Below are 16964 nucleotides of genomic sequence, written 5' to 3'. Positions count from 1 at the left end.
CTTTGGAATACCCCTTTAACGTCATGATCCCAGTGGTGACTGGATATGTCCAAACCTCGGTCCATCAGAGGATCATTTGTTGATTCAACATATATAGCTGAATAATTACCGTAAATTACCAAAAAAAACAAAGAAACTTCTCCAGGCCTGCCAAGTAACAGAGTGTGCCCCTTTATGGTATGTGCATAGGTTAATGATGAGAAGTCCGTCTATATTCTACATTTTTTACAATCATTTACAATAAAATTTACAATTATAATACACGGCGGCCTCCGTAATGAGTTGTCATAAAGACACAAACAAGGGGCCATAAAGTGCTAATCGTGCTCATTGCCTGGAGGGGAACTCATCCGAACCATTACCTCTGTGGATCTGGTTTATGATGTTGGTATTTTCCGTATTTGAGTGGTTTCTATCGCCCCGATACTGTATCACACTCTGCATGTTTTTCTTCCTTTTTTAGACAGTATGTAACTGTAAATGAACTACCTCACAGGATTCAGTATATTTCATGGTCTCCTGCTGATCATAAACTGGTAAGTCCTTTAACCCTACCACACACAAAGAAACACCACTAATAATAATAATAATTATTATTATAAAGATTATTATTGTTTTGTGTCCTGAACATCTCGCAGTTCTCTGAATGCTGAGCCCTGCATAACCCCGCCCACACCACTGATTGGGAGCTTTCTGTATACACAGTGCATAGGCAGAAAGTTGCCAATCAGTGGTCGGGGCAGAGTTATATAAAGCTCATGAATACGAGAGACTACATGGAAGCAGGTTTACTAGTTCACTAGTGATAATCTAGAAGAAAAGAGAAGTGGAAATATCCAGCACGTCCATTCAGTGTAAGTAAAATAACCAAAATTTATTAGAACATTTTAAAAAACAATTTTAAAAAAAGAGAGAAAGACCCTCTTTGCCTGACAAGTTTCTAGCGCACCACGGCGCCCTTAGTCATAGTCATCGTTCCTATGACTGAGGGCGCCATGGTGCGCCAGAAACGCGTCAGGCAAAGAGGGTCTTTCTCTCTTTTTTTAAAATTGTTTTTTAAAATGTTCTAATAAATTTTGGTTATTTTACTTACACTGGATGGACGTGCTGGATATTTCCACTTCTCTTTTCTTCTACTTCAGCTGAAAATCACCAGCAGGTACGGCACCCACCAGTTACATTCATTTGCAACGGCTTACAGATGTATGTCTCGGAGTGTCAAGCTTCAACCCTTCCCTCTCCCCCCTCCTCCTTTTTCTGAAATATTCATGTAGTGATAATCTACTGGTGATAAAACATTTTACCAAAACTACAGCAGTCCGGGCAGTAAATGACATAGCTGGAATCAAAGTCTCTGTCTTCTCAGAATAGAAACTGAAAACATTGCATACCCATCCCATCATTTAGTTCACAGTATTCCCTGCAGACTCGGACTGGCCCACCGGGTAATCGGTGTATCTTCTGGTGGGCCACTGAGCAGTGCTTGGCACAGTACACCTAATACACTGTATACGGACAGGCCAACTGCCACAGTATGAATATATACCACCAAAACTTCCATAATGCTACTTTGAGATCCTCATTGATCAAGTGGATCTGGGGTCCCCCACTTCCACCCCACTGCATTCTCCGTTTTTATTCCATGGAGATGAGACTGTATGCACAATGCAGCCAACTTTCCATTAAAGTGTATGAACAATGTGTTGGCTGCAAATTTACAAACAAGAGTGAGGTGATACTTACATGTAGGTGTCGAGTCTCCATTGTCCTGACCCTGGAGGCGGAGCTACCATGAGGGCAGGGAAACCGTCCTGATCTTACCAATCCAAAAGTTTTGTTTGCTTTTTTGGCAAGTCTGTTTTTGACAGCTGTTAAAGATGAGCAAATTAATTGGAAGCAAATCAAAATAAATTAAATAATATTAAATAAAATTTGCAGGTCCTGGCAATATCAAACAATTTACAATTCAATTCTCGCAAATTGCCCCAAAAATCCCCAATGCCACTTTACACATTGTAGATTATTACATCAACAAGAGACCTCAGGTCCAACCTCAAGGATTTTGTCATAAAGCAGCTATCACATCAGCAGGGACTATGGGAGACTGTATAAAAGCCGAGGCAGGGAATTCAGCGGCCATTTTAGAGTGAATTTGACTCATGAGAGAATGTCACAGCTCAGCAATAGGGAAATGTAAAAAAAAGCCATAAAATATTGGCCTACAGACCGTAATGTGTTGTACAACTGCAGTACTGTCGAAGATGAGTATTTTAGTCGGCAAATAATACAGAGATTCAAACTTTTCAAATGGATATTTCCATTTTAGACATTTATGAATCATCCCAATCTCATTAATGCGTCGTAGGAGAGGATGTAACTCACCCAATTCTGACGCTTTCTTATTTTAAAATAATATAGTATGTGGTATTGTGTTTTTTTGATGTACTAATTTATTTTCCTAACAGGTATATGTCTGGGAAAACAACATTTACGCCAGAAACTCTCCCGAGGAGTCAAGCGTTAGAATTACTCATAATGGTGAAGAAAATAAAATCCTAAATGGAATACCAGATTGGGTGTATGAAGGTAAGACTCTCTAATTTGGTCGTGCGCTGACCTTCTGCTCGGAAATGGTCTTATTTATATGTAGGGATCTTGCGGTGAGGAAGAAACACTGAACATGTAATTATAATGCCAGCGTGAAATGGAGGTGAAAGGCGAAACCAACACGTAACCACAGATCTGTGGGCTGAAAACAAAAAAGACATTTTTAGCCGACGACACGAAATCTTCATTCCATCCACAAAAAGGTGAACACTTTAAAGGAAAACGAAACAAAGAAAATGGCAAAAAAGAATCTCCCAAAAAAAATTCCCAGCAAATTACTCCCTTAACCCTTTCCCGAAATGGCAATTTTTCCATTTTTGCATTTTCATTTTTTTCACCCCTTCTTCCAAGAGCAAGGACAATTTGTATTTTCCCATCAACAAAGCCGTCTGAGGACTTGTTTTTTTGGCGAAAAAAATGAAAACATTTGGTTTTTGTACTTTTGAATTACACCCTTCACCATCCCATGGTGAAGGGTGTAATTCAAAAGTACAAAAACCAAATCTGTGTTCTGGAAAATTTTAGCGTGGCAAAATTCCGAAAAAGGTGCAATTCCGCAGTTGTTTTTAGTTTTTTTTTTATTAAAAACGTTCAGTATACAGTAAAAAAAAATCTGGAGTTATGATTGCTCAGGTCAATACCATACCTGCATAGTTGTGTTTTTTTATGTAAGTGGGGAAAAAGTATTTGTATATTTGTGAAAATTTTTTTGCTTGTGCTACCATTTTTTTTCGAGACCGCCGTAATGTTTTCAGTTTTCAGTCAATGGAGCTGTTTTAGGGCTTGTTGTTTGAGCTCGGAGCTGACGTTTTTATGGAAACCGTTTTGGTGTAGAATAGATACGATGCGTTTAATGACTATTATTGCATTTTTGTGGTGTTGCCGAGGCCAAAAATATTGCAGTTCCGGCATTTTGATTTTTTTTAATCATTACAGCATTTACCAATAAGATGAATTAATTGTATTACGGATGTGGAAATATTTTTTTATTTCTTTTTTTTTTTTCGATGGAAGTTCAATTGATGGTTCAAACTCAATATATTTTTTTTCACATTTTTTATAACTTTTTTTAGTTTACACTGTTTTTATTAGTCCTTTAAGGGAACTTGAACCTGTGATCTTCTGATTGCTTGAGGTACGTACAGCACATATAGCTGTAAAGGTATAGCAAAAATGATGGCATCCTATGAACACCAGCCAGAAGCTTGCTTTCAAAGGAGTACCATCATGACAGACACGGGGGTCTTCAGCAGATCCCCTGCCATCATGGTAATTAGGTTACGGGGTACTAATGAGCGATTACAACATAGATTAACAGCGGCATTTAATGGGTTAACGTCGGCTGGTGAAGCTTCTCTCCACATACAGCTGTTAAAGGCAGATGATGGCAAAATAACAAAGCCATCATCTGCCGCCAAAGATGCTGGCCCAGCTCCTGCCCGTTCTCTATTATCTAATATTATTAATGACTGTATTATAAATTTACTCAACCACTGTTTGTCTATAAAATTGTATTATTTACCCATTTTGTATATAAAAGTAATGTATTTTATTACTATTTTTATAACTATTTTTTTTCTTTTTTTTTTAAAGAGGAAATGTTTTCAACAAATAATGCTATATGGTGGTCACCGGGTGGTCAATTCCTGACCTATGCTGAATTTAATGACACAGAAGTTCCAATTATAGAATATACATTTTATGGAGATGAATCCGAACAGTATCCGCAGACAATTCATATCCCGTATCCAAAGGTCAGTCATCTGAATTATAATAATGTTACATGCCACTTAAAGGGAACCTGTCATCAGGATTTTACCGCCAAAAAACTGTTTACACTGTATGTAGCTTTTTGAAAGACAAGTCCAGCAATACCTCTACATGGCCATTCCATTCCATCGTTACTAAGAAGTCAGCATTTGAATTGATATACAAATGAGGCTGGAAAGCTTTCGGCATGTTGAAGCTCTTCCAAAACCTCTGTCACTCCAGCTCTACTCCCTGCCAAGGGCTAACTCCTCCTGCTTGACTAACGGCTTCTATTCTGCATGACTTCAAGCAAAGAAACTGTCAGACAAGCATGATGAGGAGGCTGTGCTGGGTGGAGAATAGAGCTGGAGTGACGGGGGCTTGGGAAGTCCTTACACTTGCCGAAAGCTCTTCAACTGTATTTTCATATCAATCCAAATGCCGATTTTTCAAGTAACGGAGGAACAGACTGTCCATGTAAAGGCGTTACTGGACTTGTCTTTGGAAGAGCTTCATGTGCATAAAAATAGTTTGGGGGAGGTGAAATCCTACTGACAGATTCCCTTTGACAAATACATTTGTAGATCTATGAAATCAGGCTGCTGCGAGAGGTGGTGAGTTCTCCTTCAATGGAAGTCTTCAAACAGAGGCGGGACAGACATCGGTCTAGGATGGTTTAGTGATTTGAGCAGTAGGTTGGTCACGATGACCCTGGAGGTCCTTTCCAACTCTAACATTCTATGGTTCTATGAAACCCTACCACTTCACTTTCATACAAGCTGGGTGACATGTATGCTTCTGCCACCAACTCTTCTTGACCTTTCTTGGTTGCACTCCATGGAAGTGTCATCATCATGCCCAACTATTGGATTTCAGAGAAGGACTGCCATGCGTCATTGAAATATTATGTTTTGTAGTAGACCATTCCAACCCTCTTATCTTTCTTTGGTGGAGGATGGTTTGGCTGTAAAGTTGAGCTGCTTGCAAGGAAGAGGATCTGCTGTCGCGGAAAATAGCAGAAGGCTTTCACCAAACCAAATGTTGATGGTCCTATTGCCTCCTCCTTCCTCTGGAACAACATATGCCCTTAACCAATGTTTTTTAAAGTTTTTTACTAAAGCTTTTGCCATAGACCGTAACGTGTTTGACACATCTGTGCTGATTTTCCTTTGGTGCGAGAAGCAACTGTGATTGAAAAGTACGTCTAACGCTCATTACTTAATACTACGTCTTTTCTTACAGTCTTTAGTGATAGTTTTGATGACTTAAAATATTTCCACCCAAATGTCCGAGTTATGTACACCACAATTTTGTACGTATCATCCGCGTAGCCAGGAAGCAACCATTGCACATTTGATGCCAAGTCAGGTTCATGTGCCAAAGGAATGTTGTCACACATCCCCCATTCTCTTGTGGAGGTGATAAAATGTCAGGCATATGTTTAAAGCATCTGTATAATGAATCAAGCAGCAAATGGGCATTGTACATCATTACTCGGAATCCTCTGTAGGAAAAAAAGGACCATATGGTGTCCTATTCTGTAGAAAGGAAGCTCGTGAATTGCTCTCAGACATTTAGACATTGTCACTCATGAATAACCACTGATGGGTAAAGCTATTAATATTGAGTATCTCGTGATATTATAATACTGGAAAGCAAGAGTTGACTCTTGTATGAAATGCACTAAAAGCAGACAAAATAATCAAACGTTGATGACTTTTGCCAAAAGCCTAATTGTGAGGGAGTGTATGGAAATTGGCAGGAGTTGTCGCCAGAGTGGCCAACCGTCCAGAATTCCAGAACAGTTAGTAAGAATAAGACACTTTTTTTGCCCTGTCCATTGAAAAATAATTAAGGCGTCCTTAATTTGATCTTTTGATAACCTGTCCAGAAAAATAAATCGTCAAGTTGGCAACCCTGGTTTTACAATGGATAGTACCAAAGTTGTAGCGAAATGATTCACAGAACCTGGTCCATCTGCCATGACAGTAATCTGTGGCCACTGGATGGGAGCCCTGAGAACCACTTTCACCTGATGAGCCGTGGATGTTTTCAGGGCTTCTGTCCACCGGCCATAGTTTACTGTCATGGCCGATTGACCAGGTTGTTGTTTCGAGTCACACCAACTTTAGTTAGTCCTTATCAGAAGTGGTCCAAGAAAGGACAATTGGTGAATGTGATGGAGAGTAAAGGTTAACCTATCTGGTCCCATCCTATAAAAAGCTACTGTAGCAAAAAGTGCTAAAAAAGTAACTGCTGGCAATAAAAGAAGGGTGTCAGAACACAAGGAACATCACAGCTCGATGTTCACCGGGCTATTCATACTGATCAAGGTGCCAATGATGACCCCAAGTCTCCAACTTATTGTCCAACAATATACATGTGAACATCAGAAGTAGACCATGAAGCAGTGGAAGAAGGGAACTGGTTTTGATCCTTATAATAATAATAATTTTTATTTATATAGCGCCAACATATTCCGCAGCGCTTTACAAATTATAGAGGGGACTTGTACAGACAATAGACATTACAGCATAACAGAAATACAGTTCAAAACAGATACCAGGAGGAATGAGGGCCCTGCTGCTCGCAAGCTACAAACTATGAGGAAAAAGGGAGACACGAGAGGTGGATGGTAACAATTGCTTTAGTTATTCGGACCGGCCATAGTGTAAGGATCGGGTGTTCATGTAAAGCTGCATGAACCAGTTATCAGCCTAAGTATGTAGCAGTACAGACACAGAGGGCTAATACTGCATAAAGTGAATGAGAATATTCTTTTTTTTTTTTTTTTTTTTTTTTTTTTTCATATTTTCAGCAACATTTGGATAGAAGGTGAAGTTTTCATTACTTACCAACACCAAATATTGTTGAGAAACGCTTGGAGGAACATGAGATAGGTTACAAGGTGATAAACTTAGCATCCAAACTCCCCAGATTTCAATCTAATCGAGCACGTGTGGGAGTTGCAACTTTCAACATACAGAAGTTAAAGGATGTGCCGCTAACATCTTGGTGCTGGATACCACAAGTCATCATTAGACGTCATGGGGAGCCCACACCATGATGGGTCAGACCTGATGTGGAGGCATAAAGGGGACCTACACACAGGGTTGACTACTTAACTTCTACTAGTGATGAGCGAAGGTGCTGGGATAACGTGTTATCTGACCAAGCTCGGGTGTTATCCAAGTATCTTGGGCGTGCTTGGATATTATATTCGAGTCCCTGCAGCTGCATGTTTTGTGGCGGTAGATAGCCACAACACATGCAGCCGCAGGGACTTGAACATATTATTCGAGCACACCCAAGATACTCAGATAACACCGGAGCTTGGTCAGATAACACGTTATCCCAGCACCTACTTATCAAAAAAAGACAGACAGACCATGCTTTTTACAGACGCATTGGGAAACCATGACATATAATTATGATTATAAGCGATACATGTCTACAGCCCATAATTCTGCCATGAAGACATCAGCTGCATTCACCATAAACTGTAAAAGTCTCGGCATGTGAATGAAACCTAACACCGCTTTTTCGGATGACGGAATCTATTATTATTATTATTATTATTTTGTAGGAGAAATATGAAAAGCTGTCTGTCGTTATATTACTGATCTATTCTCCCTATATATTAAACCTGTTCCATATTATTATACTGATTCCATATTTTTTGCATTTAAGGCAGGAACCAAAAACCCCACGGTGCGGTTGTATGTTGCAAATATAGAATCTCTTAACAACGTGTCATTCGCGGAAATTTTAGCACCGGATGACATAAGAAATGGGTAAGAAAGTGATTATTATCATTTACCTGAGTGTTATAAGAACGCACAACTGTAGTCACAGTGATGTCACTTTTTTGGGATCTTAAAGGGATTGTCCACCACTTGCAAAAGCCTTTGTTAAATGCAGCATGTAAAATAAAAACATCATAATGCTCACCTTCTAGAAAGGCACCATTACAGCAATATCGGTGCTGTGAAGACCAGCACTTATGTGATATTGTTGGGTCAAGTGAGCGCTGCAGCCCATCAATAGCCACTGATTGGCTGCAGCGCTCACTTGAAGTAACAATGTCATGCGAGCGCTGGAATACACAGGACTAACGTTGCTGGAACTGTGCAGTTTTTGAAGGTGTTTTTTTTTTTTTACATGGGGCGCTGTTACAAATTAAGACAGGGTTGTCCTCGTAGTAGACAACCCCTTGAAGAAAATGATGTATGAAGAGCACCCATCAGTTCTTCTGTCATTTTTTTTTTTTTTAGTAAATAAATACTTGTATTCTTCATATTTATAAAAATTCAATGAGGAATAAAATTTCACCAATATCAGACATACTTCTGAGAAATGTTGTTTTATGGGGAATGCAAGTCGTTCCTAAAATTAAGAAATCCTCTCTTTAATTTGTCTTTTTATGAGTTGCATTAAAGCAGGCCATGGATATCAAATTCCTGCTGGACAAATTTAAAAAAAAAATTGAAGGCATATGTCTGGAAATTCAATGAAACAAATCCAACAGATTCACGTGATTCGAAGCTATAATCCCATCCTATGGGTCAATGCGTAAAAAAAAAATAAAAAAAAAAATACAATATTAAAAATGCATACAGTAAATTTAAAAGATGAGTTAGTTTAATAGATGAGTTACCTGAAGCAGATTGTTTGCAGCAATTGGAAAAAGTTGAGTACAAAAAAAATAGGACTTGAATGCAGGATATGTAGTAGCACTGCTCCCTCTGCTGGTCAGTATTGTAAATGCAGGAGAAGACAAGAAAAGCAGGAATGAACAGCAAAAGAGGTAATTTATGCTATTCATAGAATCACAGTGATAGTAAGACCTTCCTGAGATATGGAAGATTTTGCCTTTTTTGTTTGCCCTGAGAGACATTGTATTGTATAATAAAGGCATTTTACATGAAGGTCATGGAGACTATACTTGACAACTTTTCAAAAACATCTATGATAAAGAAAATTCGACCTGTTAACATTGAAAAAAAGAAACTTTTTTTATCATGTTAGTGGTTATCTTTAATAAAAATTAAACATAATTTTATAACATTTTAATTCGTTTTTATACCCCCTGATATGTAACGTATCACTTAGTCCAAGTTTTATGCTTCTTCTCTTGTGAGAGTGTCGCTGCCAGTAATACAGGCTGGACAGGAGGTCTGTGTGTATCTAGGCTGCTGCTGTCTTCATTAGCTGATATATCAGCACAGCTTCTATCCTGCACTTATTTCATCTTCATGTTTTTTGCTCCTTTTATATAACCTCATTCCTCCCTGGATTAGTGTCATATCTCTTCCCCTTCACTCCTGTTACCTCTAACCCCGAGAGAAGGGTGGCAGTGGGGAACAGCGAGGGCTGACAGAACTGAGCAGGAGCTCTTTGTAATATTTTTCAAGATCGCTCAACTACATAAAGAACTTTTAAACACTTTTGCAGCAGCAAAACAGGAGAAAATGAGAGCAAAGTTTGGAAATGATTCCTTATCCGCTGGCGGGGTCTAACCTCTGAGACTGAAGAAGAGGGGCTCTGATGAGATCCATGTGAATGGAGCCGTGATTGATTGTGCACACATCTGCTTCATTCATTTTTATGGGAGTGCCTAAAGATCAGCCTAGCTCAGCCCCCAACTACCTCTGTTGGCAGTGTTAGGGCCCATCGGAGGATTTAATTCTGAGGGCCCACCTTTCCCCTCCACTGAGGAGCCCCCTAGCAACTGCAAGGTTTGCACTATGAACTCTCCTTAAGGAGAAGTCAGGGCCCACCGGAGGATTCTCCGGTTCTCTGGTGGGCCAGTCCAACCCTGTTGGTCTCAGTAGAGTGAATAGAGCGGCTCTGATTCTCCGAGTCTGCGGCAGATAAAATTATCAAAATTCCAGCAAGCAGCTCAGTAAGTGATACATCACTAGAATCAAGGTCTCTTTCCCTACATCATGCTGCTCTTAGATGGCGTAGAAAAAACTTGTAGACAGATTCCCTATAAAAAAAAAAGAGAGCAAATTAAAAGAAGAATAAGAAGCAAATGAAAAACAGGCGGAAAACTCTAAAAACCAAACACAGAAGTTGCAGCAGTTTGTATACTGACTCTACAGGTCTGTGTTGGTTTCTGATTCCTGGTGTTCTTGTGACTATAGGGACCATTACTTATGTGGAGTGACTTGGGCCACAAAAGAAAGAATGGCCGTCCAGTGGCTTCGAAGGATTCAGAACGTTTCAGCTATTGCACTGTGTTCCTGGGCGGAACCAACATGGAACTGTTTGACGGTATGTTGATTGTTTTGTTTTTTTGTTTTGCTTTTGGATTTATTTATGGTTTTTTTTAAATGTACCGTCTTTGTCAAAAATGGCCATTCTAACAAGACAACGCCTTCAAACGTATCAATTTTTAATTTTTTAAACATTATGTGATTATATGATAAATCATTAGAGATGATCCAAAAGTGGGTCGTCTAAGGCCACCAGAACTCTGCAAAGCTCCTTCTATCTGCCGGAATCCTTGGTTCCTGATTAGTAAACCCTGCGAGACATCACATGCGCATCGCGTGGGAATATTGTCACTACACCAGGACTACAAATCTAAAGAGGAGTTGGGGATGTCGGCAAGAAGGATGAGGTCTGTGGCTCTCTGGATTGGCTGATGTGGCCGCTGAACCAAGGTCCTGGGAATCTTTTTGATCCTCTTTACATATCGTCATAAGAGTTGGAATCTAGTTATTTTAAAACAGATCTTCATATCGGCTTCCTGATGTAACATTTATAGAATCAACCACTAATCGGGGAATTTGGGGATTTACAGCTTTCCTTGTGTTCAATATATTTATTTTCAGCTCCATTGCTCCCCCTTGTGGCGACTGCAGGAACACGCATTAAAGGACTATTCCGCTATCCCCATTCAATCAGTCCTTATGGTGGTCTTTCAATATCTGTTTGTTGAGGGTCTACCGTAATACTACTTATACTATATTTATGGCAAGTGGTGGGTAAGAAAAAACTGTTCCTACTATATAACTGGGCATTGTCATTTAAAGGGGCTACAAGTCTGCAGTCATACTAAGACTGCAGACTTGTGAATCCTCACATCGTGTACACTGCGCACAGTCAGGATTCTCCACTGCTGACGATTTGCATTCTCCCTGCCACAATCTGACTACTGTCTTAATGGTCGCAGCCTTGCTCCGTGCAAGTGTATTGAGCGAGGCCGGAAACAGTATAATGTGGCCAGGAGTGTGCTGACTTGTAGCTTGAGACTGGACAAGCTCTTTAAATGTAATAAAAAAAATTTCTTGTACCTTCCATTAGGCTAGTTTCACATTTGCGTTAAAAAACGCAGCGTTAAAAACGCATCCGCAGGTGGTGAAAAAAGCGCATGTAAACGCGTTCAAACGCTGCGTTTTTTAGGTGCATGCGTTTTCGTATGCGGTAAAAAACGCCGCATTTTTACGCGTTTACATGCGTTTTTTACCGCGTTTGCGTTTTTTAAAAGCATGATGAGAAATTTCACAAGAGAAAAATCAAGATCCAGACACCACCAATGGGACTACAGAGGGCAGAGGGCGTGTGACATGACACTGTGGACCAAAATATGGAAAAATTGTAGCTCTCAAAATGTGGTAACGCAAAAAATATTTTTTGGAATAAAAAGCGTCTCTAGTGTGTGACAGCTGCCAATCATAAAAATCAACTAGAAAACCCACTATAAATTGAAATGGCTAGGGTTAGGGGTAGGGTTAGGGTTTGGATACCTAGGGTTAGGGTTAGGGTTAGGGTTAGGGCTAGGGCTAGGGTTAGGGTTAGGGTTTGGATCCCTTTATCACCTTGATGGTGGGGGGTGGCTTATCAGTGTGTATTCTTGTGTTTTTCTCTATGGAAACACATGCGTTAAAAAACACAACCAAACGCATGTGCTTAAAAACGCATGCGTTTACATAGACAGCAATACGTTTTTTTGCTGCAAAAAAAGGCATGCGTTTTTTTGCGGCAAAAAACGCCTCTAGAAATTACTACATGTTGCATTTCCGCAACAAAACGCAAGCATAGAAACGACACATGCGTCGTCAAACGCGGCAAAACACATACAAAAAAACGCATGCGTTTTTAATGTTAAATATAGGAAAAAAACGCATGCTTTTTTTGCGTTAAAACGCAGCGGCAAAAAACGCAAATGTGAAACCAGTCTTATTCTGATTTATAAAATTTCTCTTTTTTTTTCTGTATTGCAGGTTGGATATGAAGAAAGCACAACTGGCTGGGTTGGAAATGTAAGTATTCATTTAGAGGGATATAGTGCTTAGATAGAATAGTGTTTTAAATATATAAATGGTTAGATCTGATAGCACCAAGCAGCAATACTTCTGTAGAATTGTGATTATTATTAGATTAGTAGGGGTCTGACATCTTGCTGCTATTTAGTGGCCATTCCTGGGTACTGCAGCTTAGATTACATTCATTACAATGTAATGCGAGCTGCAGTACCCCAAAACAGCCACTAAACAGTGCACGGCGCTGTGGCTGATTGGCTCACCTTATTTTTCGGTAACTTATTTTTGGAACTGATGTTATTACTGTTTAATACACTTGCAAACAAGTAATTGTTTAGGTGCCAGGTACAGGACATCTACTGATCTTAAACTGATTGCTCTACTTATGCTAAGGATGGGTCATCAATATTGTAGCCCTGGACGACCCCTTTAAGTGTCTTACCACGTCTAAACAGTTAAATAAATATTAATTGTAATAATATAATATCATTGTATTTAGAGGTGTAATTGTTTATGCACATTAGTTGCTTCTGGGGACGGACTATTTTTACATTCTTTTTGTAGGTGAATTCTTGCAGTCAAGTTTTTATTTTTCTGTCGATGTAGCTTAAAAAAAAACCCATCAAAGGTTTCTCCTGGTACTGTCTGTAAAAACCTGTCCAAGATTGCAAATAGAGAGGGTTACCTGCTGCATGAGCCGCAAACGTGAGCATGCGTGGTGTCAGGAGGTATAGACCATGGCTGGAGACTGTGGAAGAGCAGATAATCTCTCCACGTTCACACTAGCAGTATGTGATCAGTATTTTACATCAGTATTTGTAGCCAAAACCAGGAGAGGAACAATCAGAGGAAAAGTATAATAGAAACATATGCATCACTTCTGGATTTATCACCCACTCCTGGTTTTGGCTTACAAATACTGATGTACAATACTGACCAAATACCGAATGTGTGAATGGGGTGAGTTCACACTAATTTTTTACAATAGTTTTTAGAGTTGGAACTTTCTAAACTTTCCAAACACCCAGAAGAGATCAAAAAACATAAGTTATGATTGGAGAGTCAGGCTGTGTGCACGCAGTGTTTTTGGAGCAGAAACTGAGATATAGCTCGCCAAATTATCCTCCAAATCTTAAAAAACTAAAAAAACAAAATTGGAGTTTCTCCTGTGAAAATTCAGCAAATTGTCTCCATGTGCACATAGCCTTGGAGAGTTTCTGCTGTAAAAACTCCTGAAAAAACATAGGCGAACTCAATGAGTTTTTCAACAGAGGACTCTTCGGGAAGCTGCAGAGGCAGAGAGAGAGGCAGATGGAGATGGAAAGAGAGAAGCAGAGGGAGAGGGAGAGAGAGAGATAGAGGGAGAGTGTGAGAGAGAAGCAGAGGTAGAGACAGAGAGAAAGGTAGAGGGACAGGAAGAGGCCGAGGGAGAGTGAGAGAGAGATAGAGGCAGAAGGAGAGGCAGAGGGAGAGAGAAAGGGAGAAAGGGAGAGGCAGAGGTAGAGGGTGAGTGAGTGAGAGAGGCAGAGGGAGAGTGAGAGAAAGGCAGAGGGACAGGGAGAGGCCGAGGGAGAGTGAGATAGAGGCAGAAGGAGAGGCAGAGGGAGAGAGAAAGGGAGAGGCAGAGGTAGAGGGTGAGTGAGTGAGTGACTGAGTGAGTGAGAGAGGCAGAGGGAGAGTGAGAGAAAGGCAGAGGGACAGGGAGAGGCCGAGGGAGAGTGAGAGAGAGATAGAGGCAGAAGGAGAGGCAGAGGGAGAGAGAAAGGGAGAAAGGGAGAGGCAGAGGTAGAGGGTGAGTGAGTCAGTGAGTGAGTGAGTGAGTGACAGAGGCAGAGAGAGTGAGAGAAAGGCAGAGGGACAGGGAGAGGCCGAGGGAGAGTGAGAGAGATAGAGGCAGAAGGAGAGGCAGAGGGAGAGAGAAAGGGAGAGCGAAAGGGAGAGGCAGAGGTAGAGGGTGAGTGAGTGAGTGAGTGAGTGAGGCAGAGGGAGAGAGAAAGGGAGAAAGGGAGAGGCAGAGGTAGAGGGTGAGTGAGTGAGTGAGTGAGTGAGTGAGGCAGAGGGAGAGTGAGAGAAAGGCAGAGGGACAGGGAGAGGCCGAGGGAGAGTGAGAGAGAGAGAGAGATAGAGGCAGAAGGAGAGGCAGAGGGAGAAAGAAAGGGAGAGAGAAAGGGAGAGAGAAAGGGAGAGGCAGAGGTAGAGGATGAGTGAGTGAGTGAGTGAGTGAGTGAGTGAGAGAGGCAGAGGGAGAGAGAGAAGCAGAGGCCAGGGAGAGTGAGAGAGAGGCAGAGGGAGATGCAGAGGGAGAGGCAGAGGGAAAGAGAGAGAGAAAGGGATAGGGAAAGTGAGAGGCAGAGGGAAGGAGAGAGAGAGGCAGATGGAGAGGCAGAGGAAGAGGCAGAGAGCGAGGCAGAGGGAGAGTGAGAGCGGCAGAGACAGAGAGAGAGAGAATCATTTGAATCCTTTTTTCAGTCGTTTCCTGGGCATTTTTCTGACAGTGTTGGCTGCTGGCATTTTTTGGAGGATTTTCTCATGGTTTCTTGTGAAGTCTTTTGTACTGTTATTTTCTGGTCATTTCTTTCACTCCATTGAATATGAAAAAGACTGTTAGAGGTTTATTATTTTAAGCAAAAAAGATGGCAAAATGCTCCCAAAGACGTTTGATCTTCTTCCAGGGTTTTTTTTGGAGTTTTTCTATTGACCTGTATTGTAAAGTACAGAGTGCCTTCCAAGCAGAAAATGCCAGAAAAATGGACGGGTCACTCGTTTTAACTGCCTGGCATTTTTAGAAGCCTGAAACAGTTAAAAGCCTTTCGAAATCTTGAACATATGAACAGCAAGTCGACTTTTCCACGGTAGAATCCATCTGAAAAAGACGTAATGTGCACATCCCCTAAGACAGGTATCTCACAGAGTATCAGGATAGCGGCCATGTAACTTGGAATCCTGGGTTCTAATGATAACTTGCTAAGGCTGTAATACCCCTTTAACACTTTCTGGATAGTGGGAAATTACCTTTATTCTATGGTTCTGTACAATTACAGTAATACCCAATTTGAATAGTTTTTTATTATTTTTTCATGTTCTACTCATTTTTTTTTAAAACACAAAGCAATTGTTTTATGGTGTAACAAGCCAGGAGCCAACACTTATTCTTTTTACTTTACAACTATTTTTAATAGAACCAATTTGGGGTGCATATAAATTATAACAAATACATTATTTTGGGGGAGAGCAATTTATTTTTTTAATAATCTTTCCTAATAATTTAATCACTTGAACAATGGTTTGGATGCTTTGCCAGTAAAATGTTGGGGTATTGGAAACATGAAGGGAAATTTACGGTATATTTTTTTGTTTTAAAATGACCTCCGATTCCAATTTTTCTTTTTTTTTGTCTTTCTAGTTTGGGCCTAGTGAACCTTACTTCACTTCAGCAAATAGATTTTATAAGATCATCAGCAATGGAAATGGATACAAACATATATTTCATTATCTTGGTGCAGGGGTAAGTAATAGGGTTCAGTTTTAATGGAAATACTTTACATGCAGAACTGACCAAGACTGTGGGATCCTTTGGGTTAGCTTTCACTCTGGCGAGGTGGAGAAACCCCCTGGTTGCCTGTACAGAGAGTATAAAAGACACCACTTTCCCACCACCAAGACACGTGGAGACAAGAAAAAGAAATAATCTGAGCAGATGAGCAGGAAAGACTGCGTATTAGCTAGCAAGTGGGAAAAAGTTGCACTTTCTGGTAAAGGGAACCTGTTAGTAAGTTCAACCCACTCCCCACCAAAAAAAAAAAAAAAAAGAATCACAAAAAAAGAAGTCTTTCATATGTAAATTCATTGACACTTTTTTAACTTCTATCTGTTGCTGCATTATAATCAATATGCAAATGAGGAATTAATTGATCTGGGCATTACTTCCTGAATTTCTCGTTTCATATTTTGCTATCATTTCAGCTAAACAGACTTGTATTTTGGGGGGAAACAAGCTCAGATGGCAGGGCCTTCTAAGTGCCCTATCACACCCAAAGCACGTAATACTCTATTTGCATATGAATTAAGATGGCTCAGGAATGCAGCAACAGATAGAAGATGTAAAGGTATAGATGGATTCATATTTCATCTGGTTCAAGGGGAGAGGGTTGATGTTGCTGTCATATCCCAGTTAAGACAGTTTCCTGAGGTTAAAGAAAGCGATACATAAGAACATGTAAAATGCTTCAGCCCAGCAGAATGAAGGTACTGCCTGAGAATGATTTTTGGCACCACAGAGGAGATCATGTAAGCGTTTTACTGAGAGTGAAGTGTAAAGAATGAAGATTAGCTGCC

General features: G+C 40.3%; 1 protein-coding gene across 2 annotated transcripts in view; it reads left to right on the top strand.

Annotated features, from left to right (window-relative positions):
* Nucleotides 1-16964, top strand: part of DPP4 (dipeptidyl peptidase 4) — an 80391-nt gene that overhangs the window by 46496 nt on the left and 16931 nt on the right. For both annotated transcript variants that reach the window (XM_069733045.1, XM_069733046.1), the window contains exons 8-14: nucleotides 464-536; nucleotides 2466-2586; nucleotides 4201-4361; nucleotides 8047-8150; nucleotides 10506-10635; nucleotides 12591-12629; nucleotides 16033-16134. In XM_069733045.1, coding sequence (XP_069589146.1) covers nucleotides 464-536; nucleotides 2466-2586; nucleotides 4201-4361; nucleotides 8047-8150; nucleotides 10506-10635; nucleotides 12591-12629; nucleotides 16033-16134 — 730 coding nt within the window. The remainder of the gene's footprint in view (nucleotides 1-463; nucleotides 537-2465; nucleotides 2587-4200; nucleotides 4362-8046; nucleotides 8151-10505; nucleotides 10636-12590; nucleotides 12630-16032; nucleotides 16135-16964) is intronic.

Source organism: Ranitomeya imitator, chromosome 7 (assembly GCF_032444005.1).
Source record: "Ranitomeya imitator isolate aRanImi1 chromosome 7, aRanImi1.pri, whole genome shotgun sequence".
NCBI lineage: Eukaryota > Metazoa > Chordata > Amphibia > Anura > Dendrobatidae > Ranitomeya > Ranitomeya imitator.
This window is presented reverse-complemented; position numbering and strand designations above follow the sequence as displayed.